Consider the following 19,746-nt stretch of genomic DNA (forward strand, 5'->3'; position numbering starts at 1 on the left):
ACTGAATATGTGGAACGTTTACTCGATTTTGTTTTGCGGAAAACCCATAATACCACTCGCTGACTCTCGTCTATCGCTGAGCTTCATCAGAAAAACCTAAACATCCGTCACTCGTACTTGACTCGTCGATGAGTAGTACAGATATTACTTTCTCATCCGCTCTGAGGTTCCTGCTCCGTCGGATAAACAACTTCCCCGTAACGACAACGAATCACTTTGGTGAGCAAATTACCTCGCCGTCCGCTTTTTTTACTTACTTGCACGCGTTAACTCGCGCGGCACTTGCAAGCGTTGCGAACTCGAAAACAAGAACAAAAACTTTTCCGAGAATCGAGGCGCTCGCTGCACGCGTCGTCGAATTAAACGTTAGTTCTCGAGACCGACGACGGTGGCGTTATAACGTCGGGAGGCGGGGCGCGCTACCCGCGGCGGCCCGGCCAACCGGCGGCGAGTCGCGAGCGACCGTTGCCATGGCGACGTCAGTCCGTGGCCGCGTATTGGGCGCGCCGTCGCCATGACGATCGCCCTCCCCTCGCTGTTCGGTATTTGACTACCTAAAGCTCTCGGTACTTCACGTCGGGCTTGTAGTATCTAAGTAAACAGGCAGCGAGGAGTATTTGTTTTTCCAATCAGTGCCGGTTTGGAATACCCAAAGTGTTAACTTGTTTGTGAAACCGTTCGTGATGTAAACAATGAAACAAAACCTCCGGCGACGAGTTAAGATCGAATCGATCGGTGCGGGCGATAATACGGCCATGTTTTAAGTGCGGACGGAAAAAATGCTCGCGCAAAAGTTGTACCCGGACGTGAGCATGGCTACGTCGGCCAACGCTATGACTCCGATGACGCCGACCACGTACTCTATGAATTCGATGTCGTGCGTGCCCATGGCCCGGATGAACTGTTCCCCGCAGACCCCGATGTTCGGGTCTGGAATGTTAACGGGCGACATGTCGAATAACATGTCGATGAACCCGCGGATCCAGCAGCAGGGCATCAACGAGTCCCCCCAGCTAGGCTACACCGCCATCGGTTCGCCCATCACCAACATGGCATCTTGTATGGGCACCACGATGTCGGGTATCAATAACGCGTACCCGCAAATCGGTCGCGGAGATCTCGGCGGAGGAGATACCTCCCCCAACTCCGCTTTGCAGAGGGCCAGAGCGGATAAAACCTACCGGCGGTCCTACACCCACGCGAAGCCGCCATATTCGTACATCTCGCTGATCACGATGGCGATCCAGAACAGCCCGCAGAAGATGCTCACGTTGTCCGAGATCTACCAGTTCATCATGGACTTGTTTCCGTTTTACCGCCAGAACCAGCAGCGCTGGCAAAATTCCATCAGGCACTCGTTGTCGTTCAACGACTGCTTCGTGAAGGTGCCCCGCACCCCCGACAAGCCGGGAAAGGGCTCCTTCTGGAGCCTCCATCCGGACTCAGGCAACATGTTCGAAAACGGCTGCTACCTGCGGCGCCAGAAGCGCTTCAAAGACGAAAAGAAGGAGATCATCAGGCAGTCGCATAAAAGCCCGTCGCACACGATGGACAACAGCAACAGCTCGGGAAAGAAGACCCCGCTGCACGGCGAAGACAAGGGGCACCATTTGGAGAAGACGCCCGAGAATCACCTGAGCTCGATGATGAACATCCACCCGGCGAAGCTCGACGTCGACCAGATGAACTTACTGCACTCGAACGATTTGAACATGCATCAGCAGCACCACCACCAGAACATGTCGCACGAGGAGATCTCGGCGATGCTGAACCGCAGCAACCACCTGGCGTTGAGTGAGCACCAGGCCATGTTGCACCACGGCTCGATGAGCCATCACCTGAAGCAGGAGCCGGCGGGTTACACTCCCTCGAATCATCCGTTCTCGATAACGAGGCTGCTGCCCAACGAGAGCAAGTCGGACATCAAGATGTACGACATGCAGTACGGATACAACACGCTGAGTCCCCTTCCGAACGCGATACATTCTCACACGTCCCTGGGGAACGACTATTACAACAGTTCTTCGTTGTATCACACGGCGACGGGGACCACGAGTTTGTGACAGTATCCTCTGGCTTAGAAGCGATCCTTCGTGACCTCGAATATTCGAATCGTTTTGTACATAGTCTTGGTGGTTTTTCGAAAATCTCATTCACCGATCGATCTGTACGCTTTTCTGCTAAAGTGGGTTCGCATTTTAGACGCGTCGTGATCTACAGCTTCTGTATCTCCGCTCGAAAGCGAAGCGAGTGTATAGAAACGAATGTACATTCTGTAATTACGCTGTACATTTTAATTTTTAATGAATATATTGTGATGTTCCCGATATACTTGTCGACGGTCGAAGTATAAAAAATATATATATTATAAGGAAATGTACAACCGTGAACTAAAAGTGTTTGTACATATTCGTAAAAGATATAAATAATTTATGTAAAATAATTTTTATCTTATAATAAATGTTCGACATCTTTTATTGGGCGTTTGGTTTTATTCCAATTTGAATGAAATTCGTTAGTTTTATTATAACTTCGTGATTTTGTTATTGCTAAAATTCTTACTGCTTCATGAATATAGATTACATATCGAGCTTTCATTTGGGTATAAATCATCCGGTAAGTGATTGAGAAAAAAAAAACACGTAACAAACCAGAAATTGCCGATATTAATTATATTAATAATTATCATACATTATTATACATTCCTAATTAACAATAAACTGAAAATGAATTTTAAAAAACAACTTTTATTATATTTTTTCAGAAAAATAAAATTAACTCTATAATTACGGCGTACATTTTAATTCAAAATAAATATATTGTGATGTTCCCGATCTACGTGTCGAGTATAAAAAAATATATACATTATAAGAAAGTGTGCAATCGTGGACTTAAATGTTTGTACATATTCGTAAAAGATATACATAATTTATGTAAAATAAATTTTATCTTATAATAAATGTTCGATATCTTTTATTCCTGGTCTGTTTTTATTCCAATTTAGTGTATGCAAATTGAGTCTTTTATAACCACTGCAAATTATTAAAGTTCCCTTCCGTTTAATTCAAAATAGTTTTTTTAGAATTTTCGACTTTAACAAAATATATGAAATTGGTTAGTTTCATTATACCTTCGCTACAAAAAGTGATTATGATTTTCTTATTGCTAAAATTCTTGATCCTTCATGAATGTACATTACTTTGATGCCTTTAACAATTCATGGGCATTCTAGTTAACTATATCGAGCTTTCATTTGGGTATAAATCATTGAGCGAGTGATTGAGAGAAAAAAAAACACGTAACAAACCAGAGCATGTCGATATTGGTCGTAATAAAGCTATCCTATTGCACTTTCATGAAGGTCACAGTAGGAATACTATTGTCAATAATTAATATACATTTCTAATTAAAAATAAACTGAAAATGAATTTAAAAAACAAGTATTATTATAATTTGTCCGAAAAATAAAAGTAACTCTATACTCTACGCGTACATTTTAATACCTAATAAACATATGGTGATGTTTCCGATCTACGTGTCGAGTATAAAAAATATATACATTATAAGAAAGTGTGCAATCGTGAACTTAAATGTTTGTACATATTCGTAAAAGATATACATAATTTATGTAAAATAAATTTTATCTTATAATAAATGTTCGACATCTTTTATTGGGCGTTTGGTTTTATTCCAATTTGAATGAAATTCGTTAGTTTTATTATAACTTCGTGATTTTGTTATTGCTAAAATTCTTACTGCTTCATGAATATAGATTACATATCGAGCTTTCATTTGGGTATAAATCATCCGGTAAGTGATTGAGAGAAAAAAAAAACACGTAACAAACCAGAAATTGCCGATATTAATTATATTAATAATTATCATACATTATTATACATTCCTAATTAACAATAAACTGAAAATGAATTTTAAAAAACAACTATTATTATATTTTTTCAGAAAAATAAAATTAACTCTATAATTACGTGTCGAGTATAAAAAAATATATACATTATAAGAAAGTGTGCAATCGTAAACTTAAATGTTTGTACATATTCGTAAAAGATATATATGATTTATGTGAAATAATTTTTACCTTATAATAAATGTTCGATATCTTTTATTCCTGGTCTGTTTTTATTCCAATTTAGTGTATGCAAATTGGGTCTTTTATAACCACAGAAAATTATTAAATTTCCCTTCTATTTAATTTTAAATAGGTTTTTTAGAATTTTCGACTAGTTACTTTCACAGAATGAATGCAATTCGTTAGTTTCATTGTAACTTCGCTACAAAAAGTGATTATGTATTTCTTACCGCTAAAATTCTTGATGCTACATAAAAGTACATTACTTTGATGCCTTTAACCATTCATGGGCATTCTAGTTAACTGTAACGAGCTTTTATTGGGTATAAATCATCGGGTAAGTGATTGAAAGAAAAAAAAAACACGTAACAAACCAGAAATTGCCGATATTAATTATATTAATAATTATCATACATTATTATACATTCCTAATTAACAATAAACTGAAAATGAATTTTAAAAAACAACTTTTATTATATTTTTTCAGAAAAATAAAATTAACTCTATAATTACGGCGTACATTTTAATTCAAAATAAATATATTGTGATGTTCCCGATCTACGTGTCGAGTATAAAAAAATATATACATTATAAGAAAGTGTGCAATCGTGGACTTAAATGTTTGTACATATTCGTAAAAGATATATATGATTTATGTGAAATAATTTTTACCTTATAATAAATGTTCGATATCTTTTATTCCTGGTCTGTTTTTATTCCAATTTAGTGTATGCAAATTGGGTCTTTTATAACCACAGCAAATTATTAAAGTTCCCTTCTATTTAATTTTAAATAGGTTTTTTAGAATTTTCGACTAGTTACTTTCACAGAATGAATGCAATTCGTTAGTTTCATTGTAACTTCGCTACAAAAAGTGATTATGTATTTCTTACCGCTAAAATTCTTGATGCTACATAAAAGTACATTACTTTGATGCCTTTAACCATTCATGGGCATTCTAGTTAACTGTAACGAGCTTTTATTGGGTATAAATCATCGGGTAAGTGATTGAGAGAAAAAAAAAACACGTAACAAACCAGAAATTGCCGATATTAATTATATTAATAATTATCATACATTATTATACATTCCTAATTAACAATAAACTGAAAATGAATTTTAAAAAACAACTATTATTATATTTTTTCAGAAAAATAAAATTAACTCTATAATTACGGCGTACATTTTAATTCAAAATAAATATATTGTGATGTTCCCGATCTACGTGTCGAGTATAAAAAAATATATACATTATAAGAAAGTGTGCAATCGTAAACTTAAATGTTTGTACATATTCGTAAAAGATATATATGATTTATGTGAAATAATTTTTACCTTATAATAAATGTTCGATATCTTTTATTCCTGGTCTGTTTTTATTCCAATTTAGTGTATGCAAATTGGGTCTTTTATAACCACAGTAAATTATTAAAGTTCCCTTCTATTTAATTTTAAATAGATTTTTTAGAATTTTCGACTAGTTACTTTCACAGAATGAATGCAATTCGTTAGTTTCATTGTAACTTCGCTACAAAAAGTGATTATGTATTTCTTACCGCTAAAATTCTTGATGCTACATAAAAGTACATTACTTTGATGCCTTTAACCATTCATGGGCATTCTAGTTAACTGTAACGAGCTTTTATTGGGTATAAATCATCGGGTAAGTGATTGAGAGAAAAAAAAAACACGTAACAAACCAGAAATTGCCGATATTAATTATATTAATAATTATCATACATTATTATACATTCCTAATTAACAATAAACTGAAAATGAATTTTAAAAAACAACTTTTATTATATTTTTTCAGAAAAATAAAATTAACTCTATAATTACGGCGTACATTTTAATTCAAAATAAATATATTGTGATGTTCCCGATCTACGTGTCGAGTATAAAAAAATATATACATTATAAGAAAGTGTGCAATCGTAAACTTAAATGTTTGTACATATTCGTAAAAGATATATATGATTTATGTGAAATAATTTTTACCTTATAATAAATGTTCGATATCTTTTATTCCTGGTCTGTTTTTATTCCAATTTAGTGTATGCAAATTGGGTCTTTTATAACCACAGAAAATTATTAAAGTTCCCTTCTATTTAATTTTAAATAGGTTTTTTAGAATTTTCGACTAGTTACTTTCACAGAATGAATGCAATTCGTTAGTTTCATTGTAACTTCGCTACAAAAAGTGATTATGTATTTCTTACCGCTAAAATTCTTGATGCTACATAAAAGTACATTACTTTGATGCCTTTAACCATTCATGGGCATTCTAGTTAACTGTAACGAGCTTTTATTGGGTATAAATCATCGGGTAAGTGATTGAGAGAAAAAAAAAACACGTAACAAACCAGAAATTGCCGATATTAATTATATTAATAATTATCATACATTATTATACATTCCTAATTAACAATAAACTGAAAATGAATTTTAAAAAACAACTTTTATTATATTTTTTCAGAAAAATAAAATTAACTCTATAATTACGGCGTACATTTTAATTCAAAATAAATATATTGTGATGTTCCCGATCTACGTGTCGAGTATAAAAAAATATATACATTATAAGAAAGTGTGCAATCGTAAACTTAAATGTTTGTACATATTCGTAAAAGATATATATGATTTATGTGAAATAATTTTTACCTTATAATAAATGTTCGATATCTTTTATTCCTGGTCTGTTTTTATTCCAATTTAGTGTATGCAAATTGGGTCTTTTATAACCACAGAAAATTATTAAAGTTCCCTTCTATTTAATTTTAAATAGGTTTTTTAGAATTTTCGACTAGTTACTTTCACAGAATGAATGCAATTCGTTAGTTTCATTGTAACTTCGCTACAAAAAGTGATTATGTATTTCTTACCGCTAAAATTCTTGATGCTACATAAAAGTACATTACTTTGATGCCTTTAACCATTCATGGGCATTCTAGTTAACTGTAACGAGCTTTTATTGGGTATAAATCATCGGGTAAGTGATTGAGAGAAAAAAAAAACACGTAACAAACCAGAAATTGCCGATATTAATTATATTAATAATTATCATACATTATTATACATTCCTAATTAACAATAAACTGAAAATGAATTTTAAAAAACAACTTTTATTATATTTTTTCAGAAAAATAAAATTAACTCTATAATTACGGCGTACATTTTAATTCAAAATAAATATATTGTGATGTTCCCGATCTACGTGTCGAGTATAAAAAAATATATACATTATAAGAAAGTGTGCAATCGTGGACTTAAATGTTTGTACATATTCGTAAAAGATATATATGATTTATGTGAAATAATTTTTACCTTATAATAAATGTTCGATATCTTTTATTCCTGGTCTGTTTTTATTCCAATTTAGTGTATGCAAATTGGGTCTTTTATAACCACAGTAAATTATTAAAGTTCCCTTCTATTTAATTTTAAATAGATTTTTTAGAATTTTCGACTAGTTACTTTCACAGAATGAATGCAATTCGTTAGTTTCATTGTAACTTCGCTACAAAAAGTGATTATGTATTTCTTACCGCTAAAATTCTTGATGCTACATAAAAGTACATTACTTTGATGCCTTTAACCATTCATGGGCATTCTAGTTAACTGTAACGAGCTTTTATTGGGTATAAATCATCGGGTAAGTGATTGAGAGAAAAAAAAAACACGTAACAAACCAGAAATTGCCGATATTAATTATATTAATAATTATCATACATTATTATACATTCCTAATTAACAATAAACTGAAAATGAATTTTAAAAAACAACTTTTATTATATTTTTTCAGAAAAATAAAATTAACTCTATAATTACGGCGTACATTTTAATTCAAAATAAATATATTGTGATGTTCCCGATCTACGTGTCGAGTATAAAAAAATATATACATTATAAGAAAGTGTGCAATCGTAAACTTAAATGTTTGTACATATTCGTAAAAGATATATATGATTTATGTGAAATAATTTTTACCTTATAATAAATGTTCGATATCTTTTATTCCTGGTCTGTTTTTATTCCAATTTAGTGTATGCAAATTGGGTCTTTTATAACCACAGAAAATTATTAAAGTTCCCTTCTATTTAATTTTAAATAGGTTTTTTAGAATTTTCGACTAGTTACTTTCACAGAATGAATGCAATTCGTTAGTTTCATTGTAACTTCGCTACAAAAAGTGATTATGTATTTCTTACCGCTAAAATTCTTGATGCTACATAAAAGTACATTACTTTGATGCCTTTAACCATTCATGGGCATTCTAGTTAACTGTAACGAGCTTTTATTGGGTATAAATCATCGGGTAAGTGATTGAGAGAAAAAAAAAACACGTAACAAACCAGAAATTGCCGATATTAATTATATTAATAATTATCATACATTATTATACATTCCTAATTAACAATAAACTGAAAATGAATTTTAAAAAACAACTTTTATTATATTTTTTCAGAAAAATAAAATTAACTCTATAATTACGGCGTACATTTTAATTAAAAATAAATATATTGTGATGTTCCCGATATACGTGTCGAGTATAAAAAAATATATACATTATAAGAAAGTGAGCAATCGTAAACTTAAATGTTTGTACATTTTTTTTTTATCTTATAATAAATGTTCGATATCTTTTATTCCTGGTTTGTTTTTATTCCAATTTAGTGTATGCAAATTGATTTTTTCATAAACGCAGCAAATTATTAAAGTTCCCTTCTATTTAATTTTAAATATGTTTTTGGCTACAAAAAGTGATTATGATTTTCTTATTGCTACTCTAGTTGACTATATCGAGCTTTCATTTAGGTATAAATGATCGAGAATAAAAAACATACCAGAGCTTGCCTACATTGTCCCTAATAAAGCTATCGCATTGCACTTTAATGAAAGGCACAGTAGGAGTAATGTTTTTTGAATAATTATTATACATTATTATATATAAAAAAACAACTGTTATGATATTTTCTCCAAGAAATAAAAATAACTCCAGAAAAGTGTACATTCTATAGTTGCCAATTTCAATTATTTATGAATATATTGTGATGTTTCCGATATACTTGTTGACGGTCGAAGTGTCGAAGTATAGAAAATTATATACGATAAGTAAATGAGCTACCGTGAACTAAAATTGTTTTTACATATACGTAAAAGGTACATAAATTATGTAAAATAATTTTTATCTTAGAATAAATGTTCGACATATTTTAATGGGTTTTTGTTTTCATTACAATTTTGCTGCTCCAAATTGCTTCTTTTAATCTTTCGTCTTTAAATTATTATTTATTATTTAATTTTAAATAAGTTTTTAGAATTTTCGACTAGTAACTTTCGCAGCAAAACGAATGAAATTCGTTAGCGCGTTTGCTCATCTACTATGATGTCTTCGAGCACTTATGGACATTCTAGTTAACTATATTGAGCTTTTATTTCAGTATAAATATGTGGTACGTGATTGAGAGAAAAATAAGAACATGTAACAAACCGAAGCATGCTGCGCTGTAATTACAACACATGACTAATAGAATAGAATAGAATAAAAAATAGAATCATTGCAAAAAAATGTATATTCTGTCGTTACCTTGTACATTTTTATGTTAAATGAATATATTGAATATATTAATTAATATAAGCATAAAATATTATAAGGGAATGTTCATAAAAGGTGTATATAATTTATGTCAAATAAATCACATCACTTATTCGACGTTTGTTTTTTGTTTTTAAGAATTTGAAATCAACACAGATTTTTTTAATTCTGTAAATGCGAACTGTGTTTTTCAGAACCAAAAAAATTGTGAAAGTTTCCTAATCCCCCTGTTTGACTAGTTTTTTTTATTTTCGCAAAATGAACGAAATTAATTCGTTTTCGTTTCGATTTAGAGAGTCCATCGTTCACATTATAAGACTTGAAATATCAATGATAGGAGCGCTCTACAAGTAGAGAATAGAGACTATTTGCATCTGTTATCATTATCAATTTGCTTGAATAAAGCTTTGATAAAAAACATACCTCACTATGCAAAGTTCTTTAATTTAATTTTTTTAATATAAGTGAATTATAATTTCATATACTTGTGCTGAATATTAATATTATTTATTTAACATATAGTTATACAAGATTGAAATGAAATCATTATTATACGTAATAGAAGACCGTTATTAAAAAAAATGATTTGTTTTAGATTAGCTTGAAAATATTTTAAACAAATACCCGAGGACCTGGCTTAAACTCTTCGCATATTAAAATACAATATTATTAAAACAGTTGCAGTTTAGTACCGCCTATTATTAAATTTCTAAACAAAAGGAAAACACAATCGCAACCAGAGAAAACAAAAGACAAGCGTCGAAGAATCGGCTTCCCCACGAAATTGTTGCAAAACAATTGCAAATTTTGAAAATAAAAGTCCCCTCATTTGAAGGGACCCTTAATGGTTTTTAGTAGGAGGAATATTGACGTCACTTATTTGTTCAAATTTTAGTTTCTAGCCTTTTTTATGTTTAGAAAATAGTAAAACACTCATGTTAAATGTCGAGGGATGACAATAAGTTGATTCGCCTTAATTAGTTACAGATACGATACCACTAGTTAGTAGTTGATGCCCTTATTTACTTAATCAAATCATGTGCTTCATTCGACACAAGAATTGCCTTTGGACAATTTGAAATATCATAATTTTGCTTGATGCTTGTTTTCTAGTGTTTCATTTTATATTTACTCTTTTTTAGCTGGTCTGTTTGAATTCTTATTGGAAAATGGTCACTGTTGTGTAAGTCAAGTTAAATCGGTCACTGTTGAATAGATCGCATCTGATCTTATTCAGAGTTCCTCTACTCCCATAGTTGCCAACCAAATATTTCCTTTTTTTCAAAGCAATGCATGTTGGTTGATGCTCTAAAGTTTCGTGTTTTATAGTTTCTAAATCCTCTATCGTTAAGCTTAGGTATTTTTTTGAGAAAGACGTGACATGACCCGTATCAGGGTAATGGAAGAGTACAATACAAATTTAAAAAACGGTTCTGAGCCGATCTTTCTTTTGACCTTCATATATTTCGATGACACTGCCGTATCCGTTGATAGTACAGATACTAATATAGTGGGGCAGAGATTCATTGATATACGGGTTTAATAGCAACGGACCAAATACTTGTAAACCATCTTCGTTTCACTCTGGAACCACCGTGATCTTGAAGTAGTACTTCATTCCTGATTCTAATAATGTCCAGGTAAGCGAGTATTACGACTTCCGTAATCAATTGTTAGATAATTCCTTGCTGACTGGAGTCAGAAATGAAACAAATTGTGATTAACTCATATAATGTTATTGCATTGTGTGGGTTCATTTTATTTAATCGGTTTGTGAACCTTTGTCCTGTTGGTTTTAAATTTCTTAATTATGGTTTGCTGGACGAATTTGCTTGATTCGCTATTGAGTAATAGATATGCAATAACAATCCGATTTTTTTAATTTTTGAACAAAAAATGTCAAGTCAAGTTTGACCTAGCCAATCGTATATGATACTCAGAATATTGGTAGTCATGGGGCTCGGCCTATTTTTATATTTAATATTAATTTAGATATATATACGGCCGGCGTTGACGGCGATAACATTATATACGGAGACATACACTTTATCTGAAATATTATAAGGTGATACAAAGTTTCCGAGCCTCGATTAGATAAGGCTAATGCATTAGCGATATCGTTTCGAAATCGGTGGGTTCGTACACGCACGAGTGCCGTCTGAACTCGTTTTGTGGTCGCATATGTTCCTCCAATCTATACAAGGCGGCGGAAAATTTAAAAGTCCAAAGGGCAACCCGCATGGCAGTTGTTGCCATTTTTTGTAATCTGTACTCCTCAAAAGTTACGCCCCTGACTTGAAATTTGATATTTATAATATTAGAATTACATTCAGCATGCCCAAAATACAAAACTTTGTCTTGAACCGGAAATATTAATAAGAAATAATTTTCAAATCCATTCATTATAGGGTCTGTGGCTCCTCAACATGTCTACACAGAAAATTAGGGCTTATTTTTGCTATACAATGTGCTGTTATTCGGGACACTTTGTATAAGGAATTCATTTTTCAATTAAAAGCAGCTAGTGCCAAAGTGTTGATTGCTAAATCTGTTATACGAAACCACTATGATTCAGAAAGGGACCTTAACAAATACAAATATGGCGCGAGTATCTTTCGCAAGTAAGTATGTCGAATTATATTCATTTATTCATTTCATTAGTCTTCCGAACGGTGAAAAAATTTTAGGTCCCTCTCTGCCTTTCCAGCATTACGTTGTTATTCTATCAAGACAGGATCAGAGCAAAGAGGTCCTTTTCTGGTTTTCCTCTGTATCAGTTATCATAAGTATTGATGATTGTGGCTCCAATCGTTTGCATTGACTCAATTAAATAAAAACCTAAGAAAAAGGGGTAAAACCCGAATCGATTTTCTGCGTAGGTATCGCGAGCATAATGTGATTATTAAGCGACAGGATGGTACGATAAGTTTTATCAGTCGATCGGAATTTACGCTATAAGCACAGAAAATAATTATATCTGGGACGAATGAGTCAAGATTCAATTTTCTCGGAAACGGAGAGGTACACGCGAAAAGAGAAGAATTAGAAAGATAATGCTCGTGATTAAGCTATCGTTAACATCCATGATTTAAGCATAGGTGTTTTTTAAAAAAGACGTGACCTAATTTAAAGTGAAGCTCAACCAAACTTCCGGTACTTCCAGTATGAAAATTATGAAACTGTACCTACACAATGGAGTAACTCAATTTACGGACGTATATGGATTGAACAAATTAATAATTGAAATTGGCAAATGAAATCACAATTAAACAATTAATAAAGTTTTTCTACTCCCGTCTGTAAAATACCTAATTACCCACCGATCTAGCGTGCGGGAACCGTCACTTTACCACGTCAGTTTCATATCCCATGAATCCGAGTCACTTCGGACATTTCCGGGAGCTATCGGATGTTTTCGGAGATATTTCTCACGCTTTGAATTTTGACGTTTGTCAATTCTGACGGTCATGTCAGTGAATGTATTCGTGTTTTTTTGCGAAAATTTACCCAAAAACTAACGGTCTTAGAAAAAGTATAGTATGCAACACGTACGGTAAACTTTTAAACTCACTCGTTTATTAAAAACTCGCTCCACTCGTGTCAAATAAACTCATGAGTCAAATGACGTTCACCGCACTTGTTGCATAATATACTATTATGTGATTTTCCTGCACATACGTTAAATCCAAATTTCGGTTCCTCTGTTTTGTTTCTCTTGTAACTACTGGGTTCTTGTATGCCGAAAAATCTTCGTTTCATCGATTTAAAAACTCATCTTCATCCGTCCCAATATCAAAATCTCCTTGGGTGGCGGTAAAGGATGATTACACAAAATTTAACTCCTTTTTGAATATAGTCTGCATGTCATGATGCAACTCCGATTATCTGTTTCCATTTTTGAAAAAAATCTGTGGAGCCATGGAATGATAAAATTCTATGTATCAATGGAATTACAATTATCAGGTTCTCTTAAATAGTTAGTTTTTTAGAAAATTTTCATTTTATGTCGACAACTTTACCGTTTAGATGTAGAAAATCATTCAATTGAAAGATTTTAATTATTTATCAGAATATTGGATATTGGATGAAAATGTTGACATTTTTCCAATTTTGTATAAGGCTCAGAATGCACTATTCTGATAGATGGTTTATGGTTGTAGATGATTTATGCTTTGATATTTTGGATTCCACTATTATATTTCTGGCGAACTTATATCAATTTTTAGACATTCTCAAATATCCTCTACAAGAATCTCCATTTTTTCATTGAGCTTAGAATTATTTTTGTTTAATAAAAAGCATTTTTATGTCAGAAGCACTACTCTAAAACTGAAGCACAGATTACCTCGGATATGTTCTGGATATCTGTACCCATTATGCGATATCCTCTGAACCATTTTCTAAAATTTTCAATTTCATAGCATTCCTTTCATTTTGGGCATTGCTTGCTATCCGATCTCAAAATGTTCGAGAATTACTTTAGAAAATTGATAGTTGATATATTTTTTACCCCTGTTGTGAGGAAAATAATCGACATTTCTATATAGATATCCTCTCTATCTCTCTCTCTCATTCCGCTATCAATGCCCTCTCTCCAATTCCTTCTTGGTCTTCCTCTCCTCTTTCTTCCCGCTGGTATCCAAGTGAGTACTTGCTCCATCATTTGGACAGTCGAGTCTCTCTTCTCAAGTCTCGATCTTCCTGGGGCTCTCCTCCAGACATCCATCTCTGTTGCCTCCAGTCTTCTCATGGTATTTTTTTGAGTTGTCAAACTTCGCCACTTATGCAATATTACTATTATATATTGTGATTTTTTGGTCCCACAGAATGCTATTTATCATAGCAATAGCTTTTCTGCCTTGAGAATTCCGCTGCCTCCATTCCGATGTCTGATGAATATATCAGACATCGACATTTCTGCATACATCTAATTAACGAGGAGCACCTCACCATTTCAAACAAAAGCTATTCGGGAAAGACAACTTGCTTGTAAAAAGCACCAAACTTGATATGGTATTGATAATTTTAGAATATCAGCTAAAATTTGCTGATAACCGCCTTGGTGACACAGGAATAACATATATTGACTAATGATTTTGTTTTCAAAGGGAATACGGGCTTGCGGATTCAAAAGGTCCGCTCACCTTCGCAAAAAGATAATTCTAAACAGGAACCTAATGTAACTTGCTAGTTTTTTTAACTACTCACGAGCCTTTGTAATGGTGAATCGTGAAATCTTAAAGCGGAAACTTATTAAAAGTGCCGTAAGAATTATAGCTGACTATGTTTGAAAGGACAGTTAAAAAACTACTTATAAGTCAGTCTTATTATTCTATTAATGCATTTTTGGGTGACTGTTTTAGTAGTTGTGTCTGCGGTATCCCCAATTTAAATATATAAAGATAAACGTAATTTTTGTTGTAAATGAAAATAGAAACGGTTACTTGTTCTGTGATACTGTGTATTTGTGACGTGGTTATAATGATTTCTGTTTGTGTTATACCGAATAAATTCTATCTATCTATCTAACCGAGCATGTAAAACAATCATACAATAAGGCAAATGTTACAACAAATATCATAAATAAACAAGTAAATAAGCTAAAAATTACAATAACAATTACAAAAAGATAATACTGTTGAAATAGGCAAAAACCAAAACTAAAAAGTATAACAATAATTAAAACAATGAAATTGATCTACTATTTAAGAACTATTTATGAAAAGACGCTCTAGATGAGTTTCCGGCTTATTTCGGAGTATCTGTTTAGACGCATAAGAAAATGAATTCTGGGATACGGCTTTGTGCACTTGTGGTATCTCATAAAGATTGTTGAAATATTCCGGGTATCCAGTTTTGAGCATCTTATGTAAGGAGGCTTGTCTATCGACGATATTAAGCCAGTGTAATTCTTTCAGCTCTTCACTTACACGGTCTTTGGGTTTTAAATTGAATATGAAACGAATATATTAGTTTTGCCCTGCCCTGGTTCAGCTTTAGTCGAAAATTGAGGAATTGGTGAACATTTTGTACCTTCTTTCTTATACGACCTTTCTTGTGTGCCAATATTGTTGCGAATTTGGTAACATAAATAAATACAAAAGTCTAGAATTATATTTATAAAATGTTTATTAAAGTGTATTACCATGGCGCATTATTTTTTGGGTGATGTTTTAAGGATTTTTAAGCTGTAATTGGTGCATTGTACCGTCGATCAATGAACGATCGTATATACTGTGCCCGGACCCAGCAAACGTCCTACTTTCGTCCACATTCGCTTGATAACGTTTCACATTAAATCGCGCTATTATAGTAAACCTCACTGGGTCCCGGTGAAAAACACTCGCAACTCTGGGAGGTCGATGGGGGCGTGGGGAACGGGGACGACATCATGTCGGACTACGCGGGCATGCGCCCTGATCCACATCAATACTGCCACCAATCCACCGAACCTACGAAAGCGAATAACGGAGCGGGTTTGATATCCAATATCCGCTAAACTGCGTCCTGGAAATCCTTGCCGATCGCGTTACCCCCGGAACGTCTGCATTCGGTGCGTATCATATACAGGGTGGTCTCTAATTGAAGGGGGCGATTTTTGGGTCCATTTTAAAGAGAAAACTTTGTATGTCCTAGACATCTTCACTTTTGAGATACGGGGTGGTATAATTTTCGAAAATAGAATATATATTTTTTAACTACCTTCTTTAAAATACACCAGAGGCGGGCGTGCGTAATTTCAACTGTCTATTTAAAACTTACTTAAAACTACTTAAAACAAAATTGTACTTACAATCTTTTGATTTTTTCAATCCGGTGTTCGGTTTTGCTTAAAAAATAATAATAAACAATATCGTTAATATGACAGCATGCAGAGAATTGTTATCATTATCATTTCTTGTTTAAGTAATTGTCGATCTCTTTTATTGAAAGCACTGAGGTGTATTTTTGAAATCTTTATAATTATTTCTTAACATTTTAGTAGGCGATGTCGGTAATTAATATTAATTCTGTTGTCAAAACCGTTATATCATAGTTACTTGACATTTGTTTTTAAATCCAGTTGTCCGCATCTTATCAATTTATTGTTTAAAACATCCGAGCATTGTTATTTTAAAATAGAATTGTCGAACTTACTAATGAGAAGTGCGCCTTATTAATCAATGACGTTATCGCGTCTTGACAGCCCCCGAAATGGAAATTTCAATATGAATTTTTTAAAATATCCCGAGCAGCTCTTGATGCGGCCTATGACACTGTTTGAACCAATTAACCATATTTTTTACGACTTTTGATTGGCGGCTAATAATTTACTATCTAAAAGAACAATTTTCTAGGTCTTCTAGATTTTTGCCTATAATTTGAAAACCCTGTATATAATCGAAAAAAATGCCTAAAATAAATGTTATTGCATTGGATCTTCTGCGTCTGCTGGTTAAAGAATTTTGCCGATCGGGTAAGCGATTATGGAGGAAAACATATTTTTCTAAAAGCTAAAATTACCAAAAAAAAAATCAAAAATTTTTAAAAAATACTTGGTAAAATTTGATTGCACCCAATTTCTACCATTTAAATATGGACACGGATTTTTACATCTCTGCTAAATTTGAAGTTGATTTTTGCAAATTTACGACACTTAACACATTTCTCATTTAGCACGGAATATCGGGAACACCCTGCACAATACGTGAAACCCTTAAATAGAAAAGTTTTTGCTGTCTAGACGGGCTATATCGCAATATAAAAGAAAGTGAGATCTGAATCATAGTCTTTCAGTTTTTTTGAATTTGCAGCGCACCCTGTATATCTTTGAAAAATTGTCAAGACGAAAATTTTATGGACCCGTATCTTCTGCAACTTCTGGTTCAAGAATTTTTTTGGTTTCGTAAACGGTTTTTGAAATATGATGTTTTTTGTTTTTAGAATACTTGATGACGTCATTGATTATTACATCGCACTGCATGGTTTCAGAAAAAAATTAATTTCTCGAAAACCATTTACTATTTTCAAAAAATTCTTGAACCAGGAAGCGTAGAAAATCCAGGGCTATAACCTCTACTTGGAACAATGATTGTATCATATACGGGGTGTGTCGTTTATGGGCAAAAAATCTAAAATATCCTAAAAATGTGCGTTTTTGTGGGTAAATTATTGGCGCTAAATGAAGAACCGTTAAAGATGGGATAATTTTATTTGAACAGTATCGTAAAGCGGTCGTGAGAGAGTTTCAGGTTTCGTTAATTATACGGAGCGCGAGATATTTGAAAAAATATCATTCGACAACGCTATTTGTGCAAATTTCGGGGGCTGTCAAGACGCGATAACGTCATTGATTATTAAGGCGCACTGCATGGTTTCAGAAAAAAATTATTTTCTCGAAAACCATTTACTATTTCTAAAAAATTCTTGGACCAGGAAACGTGGAAGATCCAGGGTTATAATCTCTATTTCGAACATGTTTTGAATACTATACAGGGTGTGTCGATAATTTTATTTGAACAGTATCGTAAACTGTGTCGAGAGATGGTTTCAGGTTTCGTTAATTATACAGGGCGCGAGATATTTGAAAAAATATCATTCGACTATTATTTGTGCAAATTTTAATATTTACCGATGATTGCTGTAACTTTGAAGTTCGACGAGATGTGAAGGACAATAAATAAATAAAAAGCTGCTGCTTAGCGCTACGCGCTACAAATTTGCCCCGCCCAGTGACCATTTTTCGAAAGCAATCTTGTTTATATTCAACCAGACTCCAAAATTTGAGCTACGTTCTTCTATTTCTTCGCGAAATGAAAAAAAGGCAAAAATGGTATCGTCCATCCGCCACAAAGGTTGATGCGCTGAGGTAGTATTGATTTCGCCATTTTCCTAGTTTATTCAAGTGTTGCGGACGAGTTTGTTGACCTTATAAAAGTTCTAGTAAAAAAAGTAAACGAATTACGGTTTGTTTGCCTTTCTTAATAACGAAAATCATAAAACAAACAATAGCCTGATAAAAGTGATAGCATTCGGGGTTATTGATTGGTCTCGAGGTGGGGATCGCTTTGCTAACAGATTTTCACGGTAATGAGCAATAAAAACAACTCGATTAAACAAACTTACCTTTAGTATTGTTCATATCGGAACCTGCATCAAAGAAAACTTGGGGCTCACTTATACTTTTCAAATAATATGACGTTATTTATTGCGGTTTATATTTTATATACATTATAATTGTAAATACGAAACCATTGTATTGAATTGTATTAAATTCCTTCGAGCTTTCTAGGCCCATAAATAAACAAGAAAAACTTTCTCCACATTTGTAAATATTTCTTTTCTAAATTTAAAGGAAAACATTTGCAACGTCATAAAAGATATAGCTTTTATTCCATTTTTTATTTAAATACGTTTCTCCCCTGCAATTTTTCATAATACTACTACCACTAATACAGATATGCATTTTAAGGACACGCAAATGCAAGCTTGTCGTCTTTAAAAACTAGCATATCCTAATCACAGACTGCTGTACTAAATATTATTGAAAGCCAATGCAAAGAAGTATAGCCTGTCTCAATCTCCATCGGCCTTGTTTTTGCCTGTAAGTATTAAAGAACAGAATAGTACTGACGGACTCTCAAAGGTTCTGGTATTTAGGCGGATATAATCTTATTTAACCCATAATATCCCAAGCATAAAAAAAATAAAAAAAATACTTTTTTGCTCTGAAATTATTTATACATTATATGTATCAAAAAAAAAATAAATAAATAAAAACTCGAAACATACAAAAAAAAACTGGTAACATATAATTTATACATAAATATGCAAAAGAAAGTTCAAATTCGACAGAAAACAACTAAAAGTAGATTGTTTTCCAAATGGAACCTGATTTGATACAGAAAAACGCATAATATTTTATGGTGCGCACTACTGGTAACACCCGGTTTCATTTTTGGTGATATTTTACAAACCTTGAAGTACGTAAATGCACATTACACTTATTACAAACGTAAATTGTGTGGCTGTGGCAGATTCTACATCTCCTTCGGGCTTTATTAGCGTGAACAATCATGAGGTG

At 32.9% G+C, this 19,746-nt stretch overlaps 1 protein-coding gene across 1 annotated transcript; it reads left to right on the top strand.

Moving 5' to 3' along the window:
• Positions 1 to 593: 593 nt before the first annotated feature.
• Positions 594 to 2,463, top strand: LOC132700984 (protein fork head). Its single transcript, XM_060668592.1, has one exon. The coding sequence runs from the start codon at positions 780 to 782 to the stop codon at positions 2,061 to 2,063; it is 1,284 nt and encodes a 427-aa protein (XP_060524575.1). The 5' UTR covers positions 594 to 779; the 3' UTR covers positions 2,064 to 2,463.
• The last annotated feature ends 17,283 nt before the right edge of the window (positions 2,464 to 19,746 follow it).

This window comes from Cylas formicarius, unplaced genomic scaffold (assembly GCF_029955315.1).
Source record: "Cylas formicarius isolate icCylForm1 unplaced genomic scaffold, icCylForm1.1 PGA_scaffold_10__41_contigs__length_53128322, whole genome shotgun sequence".
Lineage (NCBI taxonomy): Eukaryota > Metazoa > Arthropoda > Insecta > Coleoptera > Brentidae > Cylas > Cylas formicarius.

What these genes read in the sequence shown, in the direction of transcription:
- LOC132700984 (XM_060668592.1), top strand. Translation starts at nt 780, where the DNA reads ATGCTCGCGCAAAAGTTGTACCCGGACGTGAGCATGGCTACGTCGGCC.